This window comes from Lissotriton helveticus, chromosome 4_1 (genome assembly GCF_964261635.1).
Source record: "Lissotriton helveticus chromosome 4_1, aLisHel1.1, whole genome shotgun sequence".
In the NCBI taxonomy this organism is placed as follows: Eukaryota; Metazoa; Chordata; class Amphibia; order Caudata; family Salamandridae; genus Lissotriton; species Lissotriton helveticus.
The window spans coordinates 142,382,990-142,405,763 of record NC_136063.1 but is presented as its reverse complement, the minus strand read 5'-3'; the positions used below and the strand labels follow the sequence as shown (position 1 = coordinate 142,405,763).

The following is a 22,774-nucleotide window of genomic DNA, read 5'->3' as shown; positions in this document are numbered from 1 at the left end:
ACTGGCAATCACCCAGTTGCAGCCTTTGGTCCAGTTCAGGTAAAATGGTGGCCGTGCTCAGAATCAACAAGGCTCGATGGAGCGGTAGGAGCTTCTCCTACTCTGCCTGTAAATTATGGAACGCACTGCCTTCCAACTTTGATCTCAGTCCAATCTGCCACAATTCAGGAAACTGCTCAAAACCCTGCTCTTTTCATCCTCTGTTACCAAATAGGCGTCCACTTTGATGGCTCTTGTCTGGACGCTAGCGCCAAGATGCCTGCTGGCATTCAAGCGCTGTACAAGCTCTTTACTTACTGCTGTTACCAGTGGATGAAGTTTGTTTGTATGAAGTTACACGGACAGATGCGAGTGATCGGTACTGGAATGGGAGGACAAAAGTCCGGACTGAGGTACATTGATAGAGGTGTGCGCTCTGGACGAAGGAACACTGACAGATGAGAGTGATGGGGACTGGAATGGCAGAGATGAAGGTCCGGACTGAATGACATTGGCAGAACTGTGTATTGAATATTGCACTGGCATGGGTGCATGAAGGGCAGCAGCGGGGTCATAAGACTTCTGTGAGGTCTAAAGGGATGGAGTGAGGTTTGCTGCTAGAGAAGGGTGCAACAAGTACTGGTGCAGGAGCAGACATGAAGCTGAAGGGCTGACTGAGGTACATTGTGAGAGCTTGGAGGAGCGACTATTAACTGCAGTAGTGTGGAAGAAGGCCTGCTCTAAGGTACATTAGAGGTCTGGGGGAGAAGGTTTGCATTGTCAGCATTCCTTCCATCATTTGTTTGCTGTAACACTTTTCGCCCTAAGTGGGATGGGTATGTCCAGATGTGGGTCCCGTGCTCTCCATGCCACTGGAATCAAGCTAGCCGGGCTGAAGAAGGGTGACATACCCTGAAACCGGTCCTAAGATGCTTGTTTCCGGTCCAGGGAGGAGCTGGCCTGGCAGTTCGGTCTGGACTGTTTCCATGAGGCACAGGGTCAAGACTGATTTGCATATGGCTGGGGCCAAACTGGGGTGGCGTAGTGGGCAAAAGAACAATGGATTTAACCCAGATCTTTTGACTGGGGGAGAATGTTTGCATTGTCAGCATTCCATCCATCATTTGTTTGCTGTAACATTAGAGGTCTGTGTACATGCAATGCTGGGATACGCATGTTGGGACTCAATGCATTTACTGGGGTTCATTTGCAGAGCTAAGTACAGCCACCAACACCGGGATAGTAGGGGGAGGGGTTCACTGTTTGCGGTGAGGTCCATTGGTGGTGCCAAGTATAGATTATAGAGTGAGTGTAGAAGGCTTGGATTGAGGTACATTATTATGAACTGTGTATGAGAGAGTAGAGACGTGTTATGGCCTGAATTGAGGTACAATGGGCTGAGATGTGTATGAGAGTGTAGAGGCATGTGATTGCTTGGATTGAGGTACACTGGGCTGAGCTGTGTATGAGAGTGTAGAGTAGCGTGATGGCTTGATTTGAGGTACATTAGGATGACCATTGTATAAGAAAGTAGAGGTGTGGTGTGGTGTCCTCGATTAAGGTACACTAGGTTAAGCTGTGTATGAGAGAGTAAGGGCTTGTGATGGTCTGGATTGAGGTACACTTGGATGAGCTGTAGCCCTTTTGGGAAGAGATATTGCGGGAGGTGTGAAGAGTGACAGCAGTGAAGGCGGAGTTTACAATACGACATTGCCTGTTCGGTCTGCTGCCTCTGAAAGGTAGCAATATGCAGTACAGATTTGCTCAGTTGGGACTGGTATTGGTCAGAAAGCGTATCGTCATTCACTGGACTAGCCTGGCCCCTCCAACGCAGATTAAATGCTGGGCTGATTTATTGGAGTGGGCTGTAGCAGAAGAGTGCGGGCTTTGGAAGGTTCGTTTGGTCGAGATCGCGGAACGAGATCGGAAACTCTGGGGCGCTATATTGGACCATCTGTGAGAGGATGATGCAGCGCTAGTCGTAGTTCTGCCGCGTGTTCGCCCGGAGACATGACCGTCGCTGCCCGTCTTTGGCCAAACTTTAGAAGACCCAGAGGGGTCCTGTGGTGTTGGCCAGTTGTGCCTAGGGCTTCGAGGATGTGTCTTGCATTGTGTTAATTTGCCAGGTGGGTGCTGGGAGGTGCCCCGTACTCCCTCCTTTTGATTTGTGTCACAAGAGATGGTTTGACTTGGGTACATCAGTTCATGTGAGAATGTGATTGTATGTGCGCGCTCCCCACCCCCCATTTCCCCGGGGGATTATGGATCATTCCTTCTGGCCGCTCCTGTGGAGCGAGGTGCTACACTATACTGCTGTAGGATTGTTTTCACAGATTATTTGTTTTGTTTCAGGGCATTACTGTAACAGCTCTGTTCTTATTCTTCTTCGCTATTTGTATTGCATAACTTTACATGCTTTAACTGTGAATAAACATATTTAAATAAATAAAACAATAGGAGCAGCTGTAAGGAGTCTAACTATTGGAATAACGAAGGTGAAATGATACAGAAGAGATTTATTAGCAATGCTCAGAGTGCCTAAAGGGAAACTGAGCCAAAGCCATTCAAGCACCAGAGCCCTTACACTTCATTTGCAAGGGGTGCACTGGAACGTGGTACCCATGGTACCCGGCTAGGAAGCGAGTAAGGGTTCCTTCAAGCCTCATTGGCCGGCAAACAGGCTGGGCACCCATGGTGCCCTCCTGGGAGCCCCAGTCTGCCTCATTGGCTGCACTATGAATTATTCATGGGCAAAGGACAAAACAATCACACACTAAAGAAAGGGCTTCGCGGCAATGGGTATTGGGTTACTGCTAAGACTGTATATTTAATCTATCACAACGGTATAATACGCCGCACATTGTTGAATGGCAGCCTTGCAGAAATCTGCAGCAACACCCTCCCAGGCCTACAGTGGAGCCTCAATTGTCAGATCATTTTCAAAGACCTGGTGCTGGCTGGAGGGTGGGAGTAGTTTATAAATTCAGCATCTGAGAGTCATTCTGCGGCCGAAGATGGTTTCATCAGGTATATGTGCATCAACTGCATTATTGCCCATGATCAGACCAGGGTGTTTCACTTCACGGATACCCACTGTATGGTTCAGACACTACCGTGCTGGGCATCTGTGACCCAACCACATACAGAATAAACTAGCGCCTCTGTCAAGAACATCCTGGTGGGCGTTTATAGCCAGTAAGATCACCTGCTAGTCAGTGCTAAGGGGCACTGGAGATCACCGGCTAGGAAGCTTTGGGAAGAAAGCACAAGCATCTGATGCAGCAGAGGTGCCCTCATCTTGTACCGTGAGGTGACCTCAAGGCCATACATTGCGACAGTCACTGGAAACTTCAATTTTATCAGTCAATGTATCACAGGAACCACCTTCCTCGATCCACCAAACCTGTTTTGATAGCCACAGTGCACATGAGCAGACTCGCCTACGTTCACGACCAGAGCCACAGTTCACGAGAGAGCCAACAATGGAAACCTACTTACATTTGGGTAGACACCACCCATTGCAATTACTAGCCACTTGGCAAGAAGCCCATCTAGACAAAACTCAGAACCAGGAAGACGAAGCTTTCTGTAACCCCGCCCAGCGCTGCTAGCCCACCCAGCTTGCTAGTGCCTGCGCAACCAAAACCCCTATGCCACAACCTAACTGAACACTCATCCTGGGTTGCCTCACTGAACAATCACAATAGAACGGAATACAAAGTGGAAATGCAAGCTGGGCGACGGGCAAGTATTGTGCATAAGCAACACAAGGCAAAGTACATGCACCAACAACCACAATAATGGCCTTACAAAGAGAACATATAGGACAAGAAAAGAAGTCCCTACATTTCCTTCATCTGCAGCATGGAGCGAATGGAGTACAGGGAACCTGTAAAGCCATTGGCCACCTCCAGTCCATTCCCTTGGACCTCTTCGACTGTCCGTTCGTGGCCTTCCCGGGTTAGGGACTGCGTGGCTGTCCAGTGCTCCTGCCGCCGGACAGAGTGGACTGTGGAGGGCATGTCTTTGCAGACCATCACTATCTTCTCTCGCTCGGAGAGGGACTCCGAGGATCTGCCTGAGCGGGATCCGGATGCCTTCTGGGGCTTGCCTTTCTTTTTCTTGCTGGTGGCACTCATCTTGTGAGGTCCTCCTGGTCTCAAGGGAAAGGCACGGTTACTTCAGTCTTCCCGGGCGACTTGTGTCTTCGATGTTCAGGTAAGGTGAGAGTCGCTCCGCTCTGGCTCTGCAGTGAGCTGCGAAGCCTCCTGTAGCATTGCTATCCCACGTTTTTTCTTCCAAAAAGGATAAAAGAAAGCAAGTGGCAGCATGCACACTCCTCGACTCTTCGCAAACGGTTATGGTGACACCATCTCTGAGATCTTAAAGGATCCAGACTCAATGGTCTAAGTCAGTCCTAATGTGTCCCAGCAGCCTTCTCTCTCCGCTGCACGGATACCGTGTGAATCCTTCGCCCAGGTGAAGCTTCGCCAGGCAGCAGGCGCTGGGCGGGACTAGTCCATGCAAGTACTTGTCACAATTAAGAGAAATAATATGCAAGGACTCCGTAGCCTCTGGCAGCTCTCTGCAGAGTCGACGTGGGTCGCCCTCCCTCTCCGCGACTAGATTCCCTCCACGCCTTCTGGGTGCCAGTCCATAACACCGGTGCACCTGTGGCTGCAGGACGGCTCAGATGTCCAGACTCACCTGAGCTGGCCCATCGCTGGTAACCCAATGCTGGACGCGGCAGGAGGAGGGCAGAACTGTGGCTTCCACACAGGTGTGTAGTCTGGAGGTAAACTGCCAGATAATTGCATGTGTGCCGAAAGATTAAACTGCAGTTTGTTCTCTTTTAGTTCTATAAATCGCTGTACTGACTTGAGGCTCTAATAAAGTTGCATCACAGTATTTGATATGTTTGTATACACAGTTTTGTTCTTGGTGGTAAACTGTCTGCAAAATTGTTGATTTGTAATTGTTATAATCTGTAAATGAGGCCGGACTAGTTTACCCTAATGAATATGCTGTAGTGGGGTTTTGAACCTGTACTATAAACAGTTAATAAGGAACAACTGCAATTATTTTAAACCGTGTAGGTGTGTAATACAATATTCAAAGAAAGACTGATCGTACTCCTTCCTTTTCATAAAATAGAGATGCAAATCTAATGTACCTGCCCCACTACAAGTAAAAAGGGGGACAGAGTGAGTGACAGGGCTGCAGGAGGACTTGGGGAAGATCATCTGCTCTTTACTTTCATCTAGAGTATGTAAATCAATCAATCAATCGAAGGCATCTGTACAGTGTACGGCTGCTCCAACAGGAGGGTCCTGGTGCTAAGAAAGACTAGGCATATGATACCCCTAAAAAGAAGGGATAAGCCTTTATCAAAAGGAAAGGTTTTTAGTTCTTTTTTAAAGACGGAAATAGAAGAAGCTCTATGGAGGGTTCGGTGTTTTCTAGGAGTATGTTTTCAACTTTTGCAAAAATAAGGAGGACAAGGAATTAAAAGTAACCTACAAAAATCAAGACTGAACGGAAATACATAGGGAAAAAAAGAATCAAAAAAGCAAAGCGCTGTTCATTTTTTGAAAGTAGTAAGACTAGCAACCTTTCGCAAATTCCCAAATCTAGCCCTCTAACTTTCCACCTGTTGTTGGAGTAGGTTAAATTATTATTTTAAATCCCCACCTTCCATATTTCTGTATGATCTAGTTTTGCGATCTCCATCTTGGATTCACATAGCTCAGTTGGAACTGCACTGAAAACAAATGGTAGACCTGCCGGGTTGTTCCTCCTCCTCTCGTCAGTCCTTGCATAGAAAGGGTGAGCCCACCTCAAGAAACCCACCCACTCGGTCACTCGTGACCCAGAAGAATGATATGGCGCCATCCCCGTGGGGATGGGACATATATGTATAAACACTCTTTCTTCTTCAACCCATCTGTCTTTGTGGAACAAAGTCCGCACCTCATACTTCTGACAGCCTTGTAAGTCACTTGTCTTTAACTTGTGTTACTTTAAAGTGATATTGCACACTGGTGGTTGCATGTTTGGTCATTGCTGTGTGGATTGGCTTGTATCTCACAGGGCTGCCTTCAAGTTCAATTCTTTCACCATTGCAGTCGATTCTTGCGTTTACAGTAGCTGTCGGGGAGTGATATGTTTTGCATTTTCTGTGATCCAGATCCTCTACTGAGTGTTCTGTGTGATCAGGGAGGGGGTGGTGGCAGGGTTAATGAAAGATAATCACTGATGAGATCAACTTGGTGTAGGGTGAACTGGTTCCCCCTCAGTTGTCTGCGGGTGAAAGTACCGAATGGGAAGCTACCTCTTGCTCCATTCTCCTTTGAGGCGGCCGGAGCTCCATATTCAATCCATTGCCAAATGATGGCTCTTGGTGATAAATGGGATTTTGGGGAGACTGCAATGGTCCAGTCTTCCAGTTTGCCTTCCAATTTAAGGCCAATATAGCCCCAAAAAGGCATTTTGACTGAAAGCACAAAATGGTTCTAACCCTACGAAGGTAGCAAGCACCATCTGAGGAGCTTGCTACCTTTGTTGAGTCAGAACCATCTTGCGCTCCCAGTCAGTACTTCTCCCGACAGTACCAACAAACAATTTGTACTTTCACCAAATTCCTCATCAAGTACTTGCCCCTAAATATGAAAGGACTAGAGTACCAGCCTTGCAATAGGCCGGAATTCGTTTTTCTGGATTTCAGAACTGTTACAAATTTTAAAGTGGGTACAGACATATAGGAGACAACCATGTTTATTGAGGACATCTGTGGGGTAATTTGTGCTCCTGTGCAGACCTCATTGGCAGCTATATGAAGGTAGCTCTATGAGCCTGTTTTCATAGAGAGAGCTTGACATTCCTGTTTTTTCCCATTTATTGTTCTCTTGTCTCTTGTTTCTCAGTCTCTTATCCTCTGACGCATGAAAGGCGGAGCAGGATCTGTGCCAAAATATGTGCCAGCAAACATCGGGTTTTGATAAAGATGGGAACATTGGCAGATGTGCAACCTCTGGAGGGCTCTCAAGAGAAGACAAAGCATGTTTAACATTTTTTCCCGTATTTACAACTTGTTCATGTGCCCAAGCGCAGAAAGGGGATAATCTAGGCCAACTGGGTATGGACTGTAATCGGAGAACTTCCTTTTATATAGTAAAAAGTATCCAAGCACTATGAAATGGAGAGAAGCACTACATCACGGTTACCAATCTAATCAATGAGAGAAGATTTAGACACGGTATTATATTGGTGTTATCACTATGGGTTCTACCACCTAGACCTGAGATAGACTCTTTATTATTAACAAGGGTTCTACTATCAGATAGATAAACTTTATATTCTAAGGAAAGTTTCTGCCAATAAGAGCGGAGATAAGTTATGAATTCTGATTTAGATACTACTCTTTATCATTTACTGTGTCACATCAGGTATCCAAATGTCTAACACCCTTCACCTCATGGAGTAAGCCTTTACTGCTTGGCTTCGCTACCCCTGGAGAGTCAACTGTAAGTCAAGCACTTGTAGGGGGAAACCTGGCTACCCAGTGCTGTATCCCGAGGCCATGGGACACCTGATGTAAAGGACAGGCACCCACTGTAGACACTGCCATGAAACCACGACTTCCCCAAAGAAAAGGACACACGATAGAGATATACCTGTATAAGAGGAGGCGCTGAGAAAGGGACAGTCCCTTCTATTCCTAAGAACCATGATGGCCACAAAACAGTTTTAAATGGCCTAACAGTGGTGGGTTTGTAAATGATTTTTTCCTTAATCTTGATTTTGCAACATCTCTAAGAAAGGTTCACTAAATTATTAAGTTACGAAAGATATGCAGCATACATAAAATTCTCAGGTTGGCTTTGTCAGCGATTTCTAATGGACCGCTCAGACCCACCAAACAATCCTCCAACAGTTACTCTGAAATTCCCAGGACCCTCCAAGGATTTACAGGATTACAGGATTTACAGAGCCCGAAACACTACTGTCGACAACCACATCAACAAGCGCTGTCCGTGTGTCCCAACTTGTTGCTAAAGCGAAAAAAAAGAAAGGAATTTTGAAAGAAGACTCTCTCTACAGCTCGAGGCGATGGCATTCCTTGCCAAAAATAGGAGGGACACGAGCGGGAAAATAATGGCACACAAAGCGAGTTCTGTAAGTGCTGCTGAAGAAAGGATAATTGTCAGACGGGCAGGTAGAAACAGAAAGGCAGGACTTGGCCCAACTATGGCGCTCTATTAAAGCTCGGTCACCCCTTCGAAGAAGGCCCAGCACCTAGGTCTGAAGCAGTATGCCCATGTACATAATTGGCGGCGTCTCCGGAAAACTGCTTGTAATGATCTCACCATGTTGGGTGCTACTTAATGCTAGGAGTGTCCTGGTGAAGTTATAGGATACACCAAAAGCTTCACCTCCAAAGGAGCCTGCACAAAGTGGTAAGAGCAACACATGGTATGTCTCTTTGTAGGGAAATTCCATCTTCAGTGACATCTATAAAATTCGATTGCACCACTAATGACATATTGCAATAAGCTGCGGAAATCGAACATGTGAAATGACCAGCTTCGACCACAGTCCACCAAAAGAATGTTCCCAACAGGTGATGACATCTATATCGACCACCAAAGCAGCGGCACCTGCAGGGATAAGGGTTGCGGAACAGATCTATCGGCCTCACACCCAACAGGAGTGTACAGTAGATAAACATGTTGCATGGAATGATTCTCAAATGAAAGAGAAGCTTGAGGGCTGGAGTTTATCTCTGGTTTTCTAATAGGGACAGCCCAGCATGGAAGAGAACCATATCTGTTCTTCTAGAGGGGACAACCCAGCATGGAATAGAAGCTTGAGGCCAGGAGCCCATCTCTGCTCTGCTCAAGGTTACAACCCAGCATGGAAGAGAAGCTTGAGAACACAAGCCCATCTCTGTTCTTCTATTGGTTAGAACCCAGCATGGAAGGATCAATCTCAGTTCTTCTAGATGGGACAACCCAGCATGCAAGAGAATCTTGAGACCAGGAGCCCATCTCTGTTCTTCTATTGGTTAGAACCCAGCATGGAAGAGAAGCTTGATGCCAGGATCCATCTCTGTTCTTCTAGAGGGGACAACCCAGCATGCAAGAGAAGCTTGAGTACAGGAGCCCATCTCTGTTCTTCTATTGGTTAGAACCCAGCATGGAAGGATCAAACTCAGTTCTTCTAGATGGGACAACCCAGCATGCAAGAGAATCTTGAGACCAGGAGCCCATCTCTGTTCTTCTATTGGTTAGAACCCAGCATGCAAGAGAATCTTGAGACCAGGAGCTCATCTCTGCTCTTCTACTGGTTAGAACCCAGCATAAAAGTGAAGCATGAGGCCAGAGGCCCAGAGAAACTAAAGCAAGAGGCTGGCGCAGATAGCCAGTGAAATCAGCTCCTAGTAAAGTTTGTCAGCTTGGAGGCCGGAAAAAAGTGCTCCAAAGGGCTCGGGCTGGCCACCAGGTGCAAAACGGCACCAAAAGCATTGAAATAGGCTCAACTGGGCCAGAGATATGCCACGTGAAGCAGGTGACCTTAGATATTTTGTCCAAAGCCAGCGACGAAGCGCGTGGGGTCTGACGCGGTCCTCGGCTGTGCCTTCGGGATGGGTCAGGGCCCGCAGGCTAGCACTAGAGCTGTGGGAAGTGTTGTTGTGCTTTCCTGCGAGGAGGAGGAAGGGGACCAGGACCCCATCCCTGGGGCAGAGAAGGAAATTATTGAGGTTGCACCCCCTCGAAATGCATAGAAGAGGCCCAGGACCCCATCCCTGGGCCTAAGTGAAGAAATAATGACGTGGTGCGCCCTGGCGACCCCGTGAAGCTGTATGGAGGCCCAAGACCCCATCCCTGGACCCCGGCGAGAAGAAGATGGAGGCGGGGAGCGCAATCGCTCTCCCTGCGAAGACCAAATTGGGCCCAGGACCCCACCCCTAGGCCTGGCACCTAAGAAAAGCCGTGGAGCGCCATCACGCTCCCCATGAAGACCCAGGCAGGCCAAGGACCTAGGCCCGGAGAGGAGAAGAGGGGAGAGGAGAAAAGAAGAGAAGAGGGGAGCGCCGTTGCACTACTCCATGTGCCCCAGCAGCACAGCACGCATATGCCCGCAAGAGCAGGCAGACCAGAAGAGAAGCACTGGCTCCTGTGGCAACATACGAGTGTGTGGGGTGGGAGAGGTGTGGTGCCGCGGCCAGGGCGACTGACGCTGGAATCTGGGGATCACGGTTCGATCCCCGGCTCCGGCGGCAGGTTAGCCCAGCACCATGCGACTCTGGGCAATAGCTTGCTTAATCTTCCCGACGGCCCCCAGCGCCCAGAGACCCTAACGAGTGATTGTGCGCTATACAAATGTGGATTATTATTATTATTATTATTATTATTATTATTATGGGGAGAGGGGCAGGAGCAGCCAGGAGTAGGCTCCCCGAGCTGCTCGCCAACATAAAGAGCACCCTGAGAAAAGAGTCGCGGCATGAGAATGCATACAAAAAATAGAAGAAGGTATACAAAGGAAATGGACGTGGCTGTCCCCCACACAGTGGGAGAGCCTCTGCTTAAAAATTCACTACAAAGCGCGGAGAAGTGCCCCATAATGCCCTGCACGGCTTGCCAACATTTGTCAGCAAAAATCTTTTGTTTGAACATTGTGGTGGCCCCAGGAGAGTGGGTCGCCACCAAAGGGGTACACAAGATGTGGGGGAGATGCAGGAGCAGCGCAGCCTCCTACCAAGCCCAGTTAAAAGGGCCCCCTCCTAAGTTGGCTGAGACACTAAGAAGATAACCCCTCAAGGTTTTTTCTTTATTTCAAAGCAGTTCTTAGCAGGAGCTTTTGTTTTTCAGCATGTTTTGTTTTTCAGCAAGCACCGATGCATTTTTGGAAGCAAACAGTATAGCAGCAAATAGTTGTGGCCTGAAGAAATACAAAGGGAGTTGTTCGTGTTGAGAGACACGCTCTAGGGGTGAAAGGTGAAATTATGCACATGTGTAGTTACAATAGAGATATTCTCTTGGAACTGTTTCTAAAGTGCAATGTGCTCCAAACACCTTCTAGGGGTGAGAGAACTAGAATTACATAAATGTTGTGATCATAATTGTGTTACCTTCAAGGGCAATGTTAAAAGTGAATATTTCATTCTAAAGTAATTTTGATGACACAAATCACCTAGACATGCATAGACATATTCTCTTGTGAATGCGTTAATGAGGTAATGATGTTGGCAAACACCATATGCCAAGTAAACATGATTTATTGCTAACATTAAGTGTGCGATCATTCAAAGTGATATTCCATTATTGCATCTCTAATATGAATGAATGTTCTGACATGTGATTTGTTGCTCTAGAGTCTAGACCTTCCTTTGGGAGGATTAAGAATGATTATGCAAAGTCATTGAGTAGCATGTGTGTAATATATTTACTTTTTACTTTTTCAAAAGAAAAAGCACAGACTGGACAATAATTGATTGAGTGTTATTATTGTGTATTGGTGAAATGGAGATTACTAGCCCACACCACCTCCCTTGAGTAAGCCTTTGACTGCTCTGCAATGCTACCCTATGAGAGTCAAGCGTCAGGATATGTGTTTGGTTCCCAGTGGTGGACAACTGCGGACTCATTACTTGTGCAGGCCACACGGCTAATGACCCATTTTCCTACACAGACGAAATTCTGCATGGGAATGATGCACGACATGGGTTGAAGAGAAGGGAAGAAGACGGAGGAAGTTGAAGAAAGTAGAACATTGGAGGGGTAGTGAGAAGACTAAAAGGAGACTGTAAAAGTATCTCAGGTGAAAGAAGGTATAAGAGATAAGAGAAGAAACAGGTAAAGGGGCAATGGAAGATAAAAGCACGAGGAAAGGACAGCTTTGATGAGGGTACAAAGAGGACCAATCTCCGCACGCCTCTTACTTGTGCCGATGGATAATGGCATTGAAGAGCCGTCCGTCCCGCCAGCTGCCCGTGAAGTTGTCACACCGCAGGCCCTGGTAGCCCTCCACCATACGCTGCGACCACAGCAGCAGCTTCTCCTTGGCCGTCATGTCATCGGACTGCCCGGTCACCTGGATATCAGAGATCTGAAAGAGAAGACCACAGCGCTCAATGAGTGACAGAAAATACTACATCGCGTGTGTGCTACAACTTGGCTATATTTTAGAGCATGATCAATCAATCAGAGTTCTTATAGAGAGCAGCTAATTACCAGTAAGGGTCTCAAGGCGCAGGACCCAAAAAAATAAAACATTATAATAAAAACCACAAAAAGCAATGGGATGCTTGAACACTGTAGAAATATAAAAATATAATTGTTATCCTGTGAACAATAGTCATTACTACACCATTATGAAAACTAAAAAAGTCAATTTTTCTGTTGACCACCTCTTTTTATTTGTGCGTACAGTACCAGCTGTGTGTGTGTGGGATACCAAAGGTGATTTCTGTGTGGCTACTTGAAACGGTTAATAATATATTCATGGCACCTTTTTTTTATTTACATTTTGCAATTATTGCCCACGGAGCACAGAAGAATTCCTTCCATCAAAATCAGATTTACATATCTGAGAAAAGGGGGGCGATGCTCAGGCGCGCTAAGCATATCAGGTGCACATTGATTGCCGACACTTTGTTTCACATACTAAACACTAGCATGTTTAGCACAAATGCTTAAGTAAATATCTGTCCACTCAGAGGTTAATTTCTTTGCAATCATGGCTAGGCCCCGGACAGGCGAATAGCAAGGCTAGTGGATAAACTAGTGGTCAGCCGTGTAAGGACAGTTGAGAGAAGGTAGCCAGGTGTCACTGCCAGAGATACCACCCGCCTGTAGGCTGTGGTCCACGTGCCCTCGGAGACTTGTACAGTTAGAGGGACAGCAGAGACAGTCCGCACCCCTCAGTTCTTCAGGGGGTAGCCCTCTCTGGCCGTGCACAGCCCCACTACAGGTGGGCAAGAAGAGTCAAGAAGCCAAGGTGCCACCACCAGCGACACCAGATCCTTGGCCAAGGGATGCAGGCTGGACTGCTGCAGGACAGTATCAGCTGGTCTCATTCCATCTGCTCCACTTCATAAGAGCATGACTACCAAAAGATGGCAGAAGAACTCACACCAGGGTGATGTGACATCAGAGCATACACTCGAGTTTGGAGACATAACAACATGAATTTCATGGGGGGGGGGTGACTTAAGAGCATGTACTTCGAGTACGGTGACACTGGAGCATGCCTTCCAGGACAATGACTTAAGAGGGTGCACTCGAGTACCATGACTCAGAAGTATGCACTCGAGTGTAGTGAGAAAGTAGTATGCACTCAAAAGAATGACTTAAGAGTGTGCACTTTACATAATATAATGTGTATTTGTAAAGAGCATGTTCACCGCAAGGGGTATCTTGGCGGCGAATTTCAGATGTTTATTGTTACCAAACTCAATGGTACTCCTTTCATCGACCTCAGAAGGATGAAAGGCTGAGTTGACCCACCTGGATTTGAACCTACTTGTGAACATGAGGTCGAACACATGCCCCTACAGTGGACGCATTAGTTCACTGAGCCGGCACTTGAAGCGTCCACTGTAGTATGGTGACTTAAGAACGTGCACCTGGGCTCAGTGACATAGGAGTATGCACTCGAGAACAATGACTTAAGAGCACTGGGTTCAGTGACAAAGGAGTATGCACTCGAGAACGACGACTTAAGAGCGTGCACTTGAAACGTCCACTGTAGTATGGTGACTTAAGAGCATGCACCTAGGTTGAGTGACATAGAAGTATGCACTCGAGTGTTGCGACAAAGGAGTATGCACTCAAGAAAAATAACATAAGAGTGTTCACTCGGGTACCATGACATACGTGTATGCACTCGAGTATGGTGACAAAGGAGTATGCACTCAACAACAATGACTGAAGAGCGTGCATTTGGAGTATCCACTGTCGTATGGTGACTTAAGAGCGTGCAATAGGTGCACCCGAGTGCAGTAAGATAGGAGTACGCAATCGAGAACAGTGCCTGGGAAGCGTGCATTTGAGTGCAGTGAAATAAAAGTGTGGACTGGATGAAATGACACTGTATCCACTGGCTAAAATGAGATCACCCAAAACCACTCATCTGTGGAATACCCCCAAAGATCTGTGGTGATCGCTAATGATGGGGTGCTGGCTGGAGGCACCATTCTAGGGCTCAAAGTGCAAACATGAAGTGAGAGACCTATGGAGGGGCCACTTTGGGCACCAGGGCAAGAGACCTGCGAAGGGACCACCCTGGGGACCGGAGCGAAAGGCATGCAGCGGGACCACAGGACAAACCGAGATTGGCCTAGAATCGAATGAGGAAGCGCTACTTACTTCTCCTTCCTCTGAACCACAAGCAGCCTTCTGCAAACACCGAGGGCTCATTCACAGATTGAAAATTACTCCACTGACCACATACATAGGAAGCAGAAGACAAACCGCAAACTCACACCACAACACACGCGAGTCTGACGAGGAAGGGAGACCTACAGGGGCATCTAAGGAATCCTCAACCATGATGCTGAGCAGCTGACATAGCAAACCATGATGGAGTAAAGACAAAATATCGCCAACCCTCAGCGAGAAGCCAACAAAGACATGGTGGACAACATGCAGCCAAAAGACAATATTACACGAAGAGCAAGGGGCCAGATGAGACCGGAACAGAGCGAGCAAGAAACAACACCCAACACACTCAAAAATCCAGTACAAGGTGCACGCAAACACATAGCACACATAGGCAATCAAGATGTGGCACACTGAGGTGCTAATGGTCAACCACAACACGTGGCCAAAAGACAATACAAGACAACGAGCAAGGTGCCAGATGGGACATGGAACAGAGAGTGAGAAGGAAACATGACTTGACACAGCTCAAGGGTCCAATACAAGATGCATGCAAACACATAGCCTACAACATGAAGAGACCACGGCGACATGGCACACCGTGGTGCCAATGGCCAACCCCAACGTGGTTCACAGTGCTGGTGCCTACCTCACTGTGGCACACAGTTCAAGGGTCTTACCTATTTGGCAAACTGTCGAAAGGGTAAGCCGAGCACTGTGTGAGAACATATCTATCCACTGACCCAGATATGCCACATGGCGGAATGTGCTAACTGCCCCTAGGCACACAGCACGTGGCATGCAGCATAATGAGAAAATAGGTATGTTATATATGGTGCACGTAGTAAAACAGTGTATGGCAGATAATGAGGGAATGGCTCTGGGGACACCAGGTTGCCTTTAGAAGCAGGAAAGGGGGGTAAATGTAACTTAGGATGGCACAAATGTACACATTTTAAGGAAAGAAGACAGCTATTAAGCCATTTACTAACACTCCATGTATAGCCACGTCTTGAGGAATGTACCATGAATGCTAGGAGCGTGGAATGGCACATAGGGTCAGGGGATGGGCATGCCGTTGTGGGTGGTAACTGTAGCCTGGTACCCCATGCAAGGGGTAGCCCTGGCACAGCACACAGAGGAAGGTGGGACAAGAAGCCTCAGAAAGGAACCCCCAGATCAGCAAACACTCGAGACACAGGTGCGGAAGAGGAAGGGTCCGCCTTGTGTAGCTTGGGGAATGGGGCCCCCGGGTCCCCCTTCTTTCCTCTGCAGCCCTTTCACTCCCTGGCTTCCTCCTTGCCAGCTCCGCCTGGCACCATGGCTGCCAAGCTGGCTCATTTCCTCTCCACCGGCCACAAGAGATTGGAGGAAATGATTAGAAATGCTTTTAGGCAGCAGAAAACTGAAATACCAGAGGAAAGTGTGGGTGAGTCATTCACCCGTGCCAACCACTCCCAGCACTCTATGTGACGTTTGTCATACCGGCTAGAACCGGCATGCAATTAATTGGTAGCATCTCTCTACCAATGTTTTACAATATACCCACTTCCAAAGCACTTCGATGCCTCAACAGGGTCAGTAAGCGCTATATAAACCTGCAATACGATACTTCTCACCATCGCAATGTTGCAACAAAGGTTCTCGGACACTGAAAAGCAGGACTAATGTGACATTGCCAGTCAAATTAAAAAGACAGGATGACTATTCAGGAGAGCTACTGCTTAAAACGCACTTTTAAAAAAAGAAACAAGGACTGCATTCTCCAGAGGGGGGGGTCAGTGGGGAGCAATGCTTTGTAAAGAGGTATGTTTAACCCTCACTGGCTCTCTGTGGGGGGGTGGTTGGCCTCCATTCTCAAAGGGAAGCAGTCTTCAGCCAAGCATGGACTTTTGTTTCATGGTGTCAGTCCCCGAATATGTAAGGGCTAGCAGAAATTACTTCTCACAACTTTTGACTTTTGATGACGTTACAAGGTTGACCTCTTGTCCCAGGCCGTGATCACCTCAATAGAAGGGCTGGAGGAAAAGGCCAGGAGTGGAAGCTTCAGAAATTACAAATGGCTCTTTGCCCAGTTTTACTCTCTTTCTGCGGCTGCCTTTGTGGCCTCCTAAGTTCAGGGGTAGCAAAGCGCAAACCAGGGGGTAGCAAAGCGCAAACCAGGGGGTAGCAAAGCGCAGACCAGAGGGTAGCAAAGCGCAGACCAGGGGCAGCATCTTCCCCCAGTTCAGGTTCATACATTTAGGTTGTAAAAAGAGGGCGTTTTACAGTCTCTCTCAGTGACAGACAATGTGAGAATCACTCTCAGTAGTTGACAGTGTCAGGAATAGGTTGTCTCTCAGTCTCTGCTTCTGTCTAGGAGCAAGAGGGGGACTTACACCAGAGCGAGTATCAGTAAACAACGTGTTCCCTCAGTCTCTGCGAGTATTGGTGTTGGAGGGTCTGTCTCGGAGTGCTATTGTGAGACGGTGTGAGGAAGATCTGGCAATCTTTACTAGTGTGCTTGTGTCAGGCAGGGTGAGGCTCCCTCGGTCTGTGCTTGTGTCAGGCAGGGAGAGGCTCCCTCGGTCTGTGCTTGTGTCAGGCAGGGAGAGGCTCCCTTGGTCTGTACTTGTGTCAGGCAGGGAGAGGCTCCCTTGGTCTGTGCTTGTGTCAGGCAGGGGAGAGGCTCCCTCGGTCTGTGCTTGTGTCAGGCAGGGGAGAGGCTCCCTCGGTCTGTGCTAGTGTCAGGCAGGGAGAGAGGCTCCCTCGGTCTGTGCTAGTGTCAGGCAGGGGAGAGGCTCCCTCGGTCTGTGCTAGTGTCAGGCAGAGAGAGAGGCTCCCTCGGTCTGTGCTTGTGTCAGGCAGAGAGAGGCTCCCTCGGTCTGTGCTAGTGTCAGGCAGGGGAGAGGCTCCCTCGGTCTGTGCTAGTGTCAGGCAGGGAGAGAGGCTCCCTCGGTCTGTGCTAGTGTCAGGCAGGGGAGAGGCTCCCTCGGTCTGTGCTAGTGTCAGGCAGAGAGAGAGGCTCCCTCGGTCTGTGCTTGTGTCAGGCAGAGAGAGGCTCCCTCTGTCTGTGCTTGTGTCAGGCAGGGAGAGGCTCCCTCGGTCTGTGCTTGTGTCAGGCAGAGAGAGGCTCCCTCTGTCTGTGCTAGTGTCAGGCAGGGGAGAGGCTCCCTCGGTCTGTGCTAGTGTCAGGCAGGGAGAGAGGCTCCCTCAGTCTGTGCTTGTGTCAGGCAGAGAGAGTCTCCCTCTGTCTGTGCTAGTGTCAGGCAGGGTAGAGGCTCCCTCGGTCTGTGCTAGTGTCAGGCAGGGGAGAGGCTCCCTCAGTCTGTGCTTGTGTCAGGCAGAGAGAGGCTCCCTCTGTCTGTGCTAGTGTCAGGCAGGGGAGAGGCTCCCTCGGTCTGTGCTTGTGTCAGGCAGGGGAGAGGCTCCCTCGGTCTGTGCTTGTGTCAGGCAGGGGGGATGCTCCCTCGGTCTGTGCTTGTGTCAGGCAGGGAGAGAGGCTCCCTCGGTCTGTGCTTTTGTCAGGCAGGGACAGAGGCTCCCTCGGTCTGTGCTTTTGTCAGGCAGGGACAGAGGCTCCCTCGGTCTGTGCTTGTGTCAGGCAGAGAGAGGCTCCCTCGGTCTGTGCTTGTGTCAGGTAGAGAGAGGCTCCCTCAGTCTGTGCTTGTGTCAGGCAGGGAGAGAGGCTCCCTCGGTCTGTGCTTATGTCAGGCAGGGGGAGAGGCTCCCTCGGTCTGTGCCAGTGTCAGGCAGGGCGAGAGGCTCCCTCGGTCTGTGCCAGTGTCAGGCAGGGCGAGAGGCTCCCTCGGTCTGTGCCAGTGTCAGGCAGGGCGAGAGGCTCCCTCGGTCTGTGCTTGTGTCAGGCAGGGAGAGAGGCTCCCTCAGTCTGTGCTTGTGTCAGGCAGAGAGAGGCTCCCTTGGTCTGTGCTTGTGTCAGGCAGGGCGAGAGGCTCCCTCGGTTTGTGCTTGTGTCAGGCAGGGGGGAGGCTCCCTCAGTCTGTGTTAGTGTCAGGCAGGGGGAGGCTCCCTCGGTCTGTGCTTGTGTCAGGCAGAGAGAGGCTCCCTCGGTTTGTGCTTGTGTCAGGCAGGGAGAGGCTCCCTCGGTTTGTGCGTGTGTCAGGCAGGGGGAGGGTCTTTCTGTATGTGCTAGGGGCAGGGACTCTTCTAGTCTGAGAGAACACGTGATCACAAGCATACCTACCACAGTAGCTTCAGAGATTTCTAGAATGTCTCAATTAAAAACATCAAAGGCGGTGAGAGTGAGTGAGTCACGCAGGCGGGGCCCACGCCCTGCAGTTAATACGCTCTTTCTTCAAGCACAATGCGCAGAACATAACGGGTATTAAGTACGTCCGCCCCTCCCCTCGGGCTGTGCAAGCCGCTGGGCGGTGACTGACAGAGCTGGCAGAGACTGACATCCACATGGCGGGAACTCTCCTTTAGGGTGGGACCCTCTGGAGAGCCTCACCGCCTGGCTCGGAGTGCGGCCTCGACAAAGTCTGAGCTCTGCAGACAGGCTGCTGAAAAATGGGATATATAAGGCCTGGCAGCTACTCTGGGGAGAGGGCAAAGTGGCGGGTAGGGCGGCTCTGGAAAGGGTCCAGTGGGTACTCTCACCAGCACTCTAACAAGACATGATCTTTACTACCCTCTCTCTCAAGCAATCACGAGGCCAGACGGAGTCGAACAGTGCCCCACCCCGAGGGGCAGAGCTGGCTTTAGCGCTGGTGGCGCCCAGTGCGACAATGTTTGTTGGTGTCCCCCAATGACCACCTACACCATGGATTTCCTTATTACCACCCTTTAACAGTATCCCTTAAGTCTCTATAACCACTCTCACTCAGATGCATTTAATTCATTTTATAGCACCACTAATACCAGTGTAGGGTGGCAGAGCACTTTACATCACACACATTACACACAGACTACCAAACATGCGCGTGTAAATCAGTGCATAGGAAATGTTATACAACACAGAGGACTACAAAATGTAGGAGTGACATGTTATCCATACTGGTAGGCAGTATAGTTTAAGAGTACTTGGTCTGGAGCAGCACAAACTCCAGATTTAAAACATAACACCATGGTTGGGGGTTTTCTTTAGTAATAAGAATGTACTTCTACCCAAATTAAACCTTTTTGCAACAGGAGGATAATGAAAGAATGGGGGAAACCATAACACTCTAATCCATACTTTCAATCTGCATGCAACTCTTTGATGACAGTTAATAGCTCACTTGTATATTAGGATTTTTACTCCTAAACTACAAGTAATAAAAGGATCCCTCCAACAGAAACAGTACCCCTATCTGACCTATAAGGTTATAATATATGCACTTTGTGATCTGCATGGTACACGTTCTTTGACGCAGGCATATTCAACCTCTGGGCTACCTTACCGTGAGTCAAAACGTCCATTAGACAAAACTCCGACCTCCCTCCAGGAAGAACATTAATCACCGGAGTTATCTTGACATTTTTATTGTTGCCTGAAAAATGGCAGGAACGTGGCAACAGCAGGCGCGTCTAAAACCATAAAATACTTGCAAAAACGGCGCCCACACCCGAATTCAACACCAGGTGCGGTGGCACCAGTCGCACCGCCCTAGAGCCGTCCCTGAGGGGTATAACAACACCTGTGCTTTACAGACCGCCCTCGAGCCCGGGAGATATGACCCCAGCCTCACAGACCTCAGTATGGGGAAGTATCCAAGACCGCTGCACTGTGTACACAGCACCGAAGGGCTGAGAAGTCCCGCCTGTCTGGATGTGCACAAACCGAGGGATTAAATTGCACGGGAGCCCAAACTCTGTCCTCAATTCAGCCTGGGCACTTCTACACTCCGGGCAAACTTCAAAGACAACCGCCACTCTTAATGGCGGGTGGGTTGGCGAGTGTCTTAGTGTGTATGACCCAAGTCTAAGGACTTTTGCTACTTGGTCTGAAAATGCCGGCAGTTTCTCGCGCGGCCAGCAGGTGGAAGCAGAGGACCGGTAAAGAGGCTCGTAAAACAGAGGCAGACCTATTCCCACACACAGGGACGGTCTCAAAGGGGATGGTGGTGAGTGGGTTGTTTTTTCAAGGCGAAAGCCTGCCAGTCATGGCGACGTTCAGTGAACCCCCAGGGATCCTGAAGCGCACAAAGGTATCCAAAGCGGGAAGAGGGGTACTTAATGGAGCAGATGTAACACCAGTACTACCAGGGCTGGACTGGGAACCAAAACAGGGCCCTGGCAAAGTACTCGCCCCCCCCCCTTTCCAGGGTGTTGTGGGTGCTGCCGAGCTCTTTGCCAGGGCCGGTTTTCGGCCGGTTTGTTTACACCCGAGTACTACACCCGAGAGCGGTGCCGGTACACTCAGCACCCCTATAAGGCCAGGAGGGAGGGCTTTAAGTGGGCCAAGTCTCACCGGTGTTAGGCAACGTTAGTTGTTTAAAGGGGGCTTCGATACGGGTCTCTATCGAGCTCTGTTATGTGCCCTGGCACAGGTGGTCCGTTTTTCCCCGGCACTGCAGTGGCAGCGGCACATCCATGTGTGCATGCTCACACTGCTCTCTTCTCACTAGCTTTGAAGTTACTGCATGACGTCATGCCTGGTGAGCGTTGTAGGGGAAGGGAATTCATTTAAAGAGTCATTTTCTCTCTGGATTTCCCTTCTCTTTTTGAGACTCCGGAGCAGCAACATTGTCCTGGTGTCACCAGTGCTAAAAGGGCAAGCTTTTCAATATTATATACAAGCCATAGTTGCTGCTTATTTATCTTATGCAACTAACAACCATTGACAAAGCCAATAGTCCTGAATTGTTGTAGGGATGATTTTACTTGTTGTATCATATCTGGATGCAATGACAATAACAGCAAAATACAAGTCGATAGGCACGCTATGCTAACCACAGATTTTTAGCTTACATGTTTTAAGCCACACCCTTAATTACATTGTCCAAGCCCCTTTGAGAGACCCCCCAGTTTTTTCATCCACACTTAAAGCCCTGCCGGTAGTGGAACTTTGAACTGGAGGTCAGCAGTGATAGTGACGATATGGAAAGGGCCTTCTCTCATTATACACTCTTGTCTGTGGCTCAGGCCTATAACTCAGGAGTCAGGGCCGTTAACAAATGGTGCAGCCCCTCAGCTCGGTCTGTAATGCTATAATAATACCGGCAGGCCTAACATGCATCACACATCACCCTTGAACACAATCTCTTGCTGCACTGGTTGTCTGCAGCAGCGTTCCTCACTGGAAGAGGCACTAGGAAGTTTGGCAGGAGACACCCCATGCCCTGTGGTCTTGCCAGTCGCTACAGGAGTGATTCAGGCCATCAGAGATCCTGCCAGCTGATAACGAGACGCTCTATAGGTTTTCCATAGGCTCGCAAAAGGTGCACAACCGTTTCGAATATAGTTCTTGAAGCATCTTTGGGGCGGCACAGCCGCTTGAAGGGGCAGTGAAGGGACCCCCTTGGCATCTCCTGCTCCTGGGCAGGCTGCTGACATTTCACCACATGACAAGTTCTAGTCTGTGACTCACTGGGCGTGGACAGCTCTGGGAATCTGGGGTTTTCTCTTTATAAATAGCCTGGCCGAAGGAGGGGCGCGTGCAGTGACTCACGCCTTGTCCCTATAGATCTGCTGAGCTCCAGACAGCTTCCCCTCCAGCTGCAGTTTGTGCTGCGCCTCCCTCTTCTCACAGCTATCTCTACCCTTGGCGTTTCCTCAGGCAGGCTTCGTGGTGCCAATGTGGGCCATCATAGCATTTTCATGTAAAGTCAGACGAGTTCTCAGTGAAAGAAGGAATCTGGAATTTGCCCCAGTGCAAGGGCTCAACCCCTGGACAGGACATAGACTCGTGTGCCAGGGACTTCCAGCAGGCATCTGTGCCAGCATCAAGGACAGGACACAGGGTTGGCATTACCACAAGAGGTAGGCATCGAATCTAGTGCTTGGAGATCAGGCTTTGACCTCCTGTGCCAGCGTTCCAGCCTTTCATCAGATATCAGTCTCAGTGGTATACATTGCCCTGGTGCCAGAGAGTGACACCAGGCACTTAACACTTGGTTCAAAGAGAGGGACGGGCATCGCCCCCATTGGCAGGCACTGGCACCATCATCGGATATCCACTCCTGGCATCAGCACGAGCATTGGAGATCACACCCAGGCCAGGCTCCAGCCAGAGTACTATGAATCCACGCAATGCCAGCACGACCGCACCCCGCTAATCCGGCACACAAGCTCACCGACTCCGGTGGTTCCGCAGCCAGGACAACATCAGACTGCAGACTAGGAAGTGAAACAAATAAAAAAAACAAGACAGCAGGCCTTTCCATCTTTGCACCCAGGATCTGGAACAACACCCTGATATCCATCGGGACTACTCCCCCTCTCAACGCTGCCCCAATTTAGGAAAGAGAGTTGCAGACTCGCCTCTTTTA

General features: G+C 49.2%; 1 protein-coding gene across 14 annotated transcripts in view; it reads right to left on the bottom strand.

Annotated features, from left to right (window-relative positions):
- PLEC (plectin) overlaps positions 1-22,774 on the bottom strand; it is a 1,130,647-nt gene that overhangs the window by 129,104 nt on the left and 978,769 nt on the right. For all 14 annotated transcript variants that reach the window (XM_078686563.1, XM_078686567.1, XM_078686564.1 and 11 more), the window contains one exon: positions 11,924-12,090. In XM_078686563.1, coding sequence (XP_078542689.1) covers positions 11,924-12,090 — 167 coding nt within the window. The remainder of the gene's footprint in view (positions 1-11,923; positions 12,091-22,774) is intronic.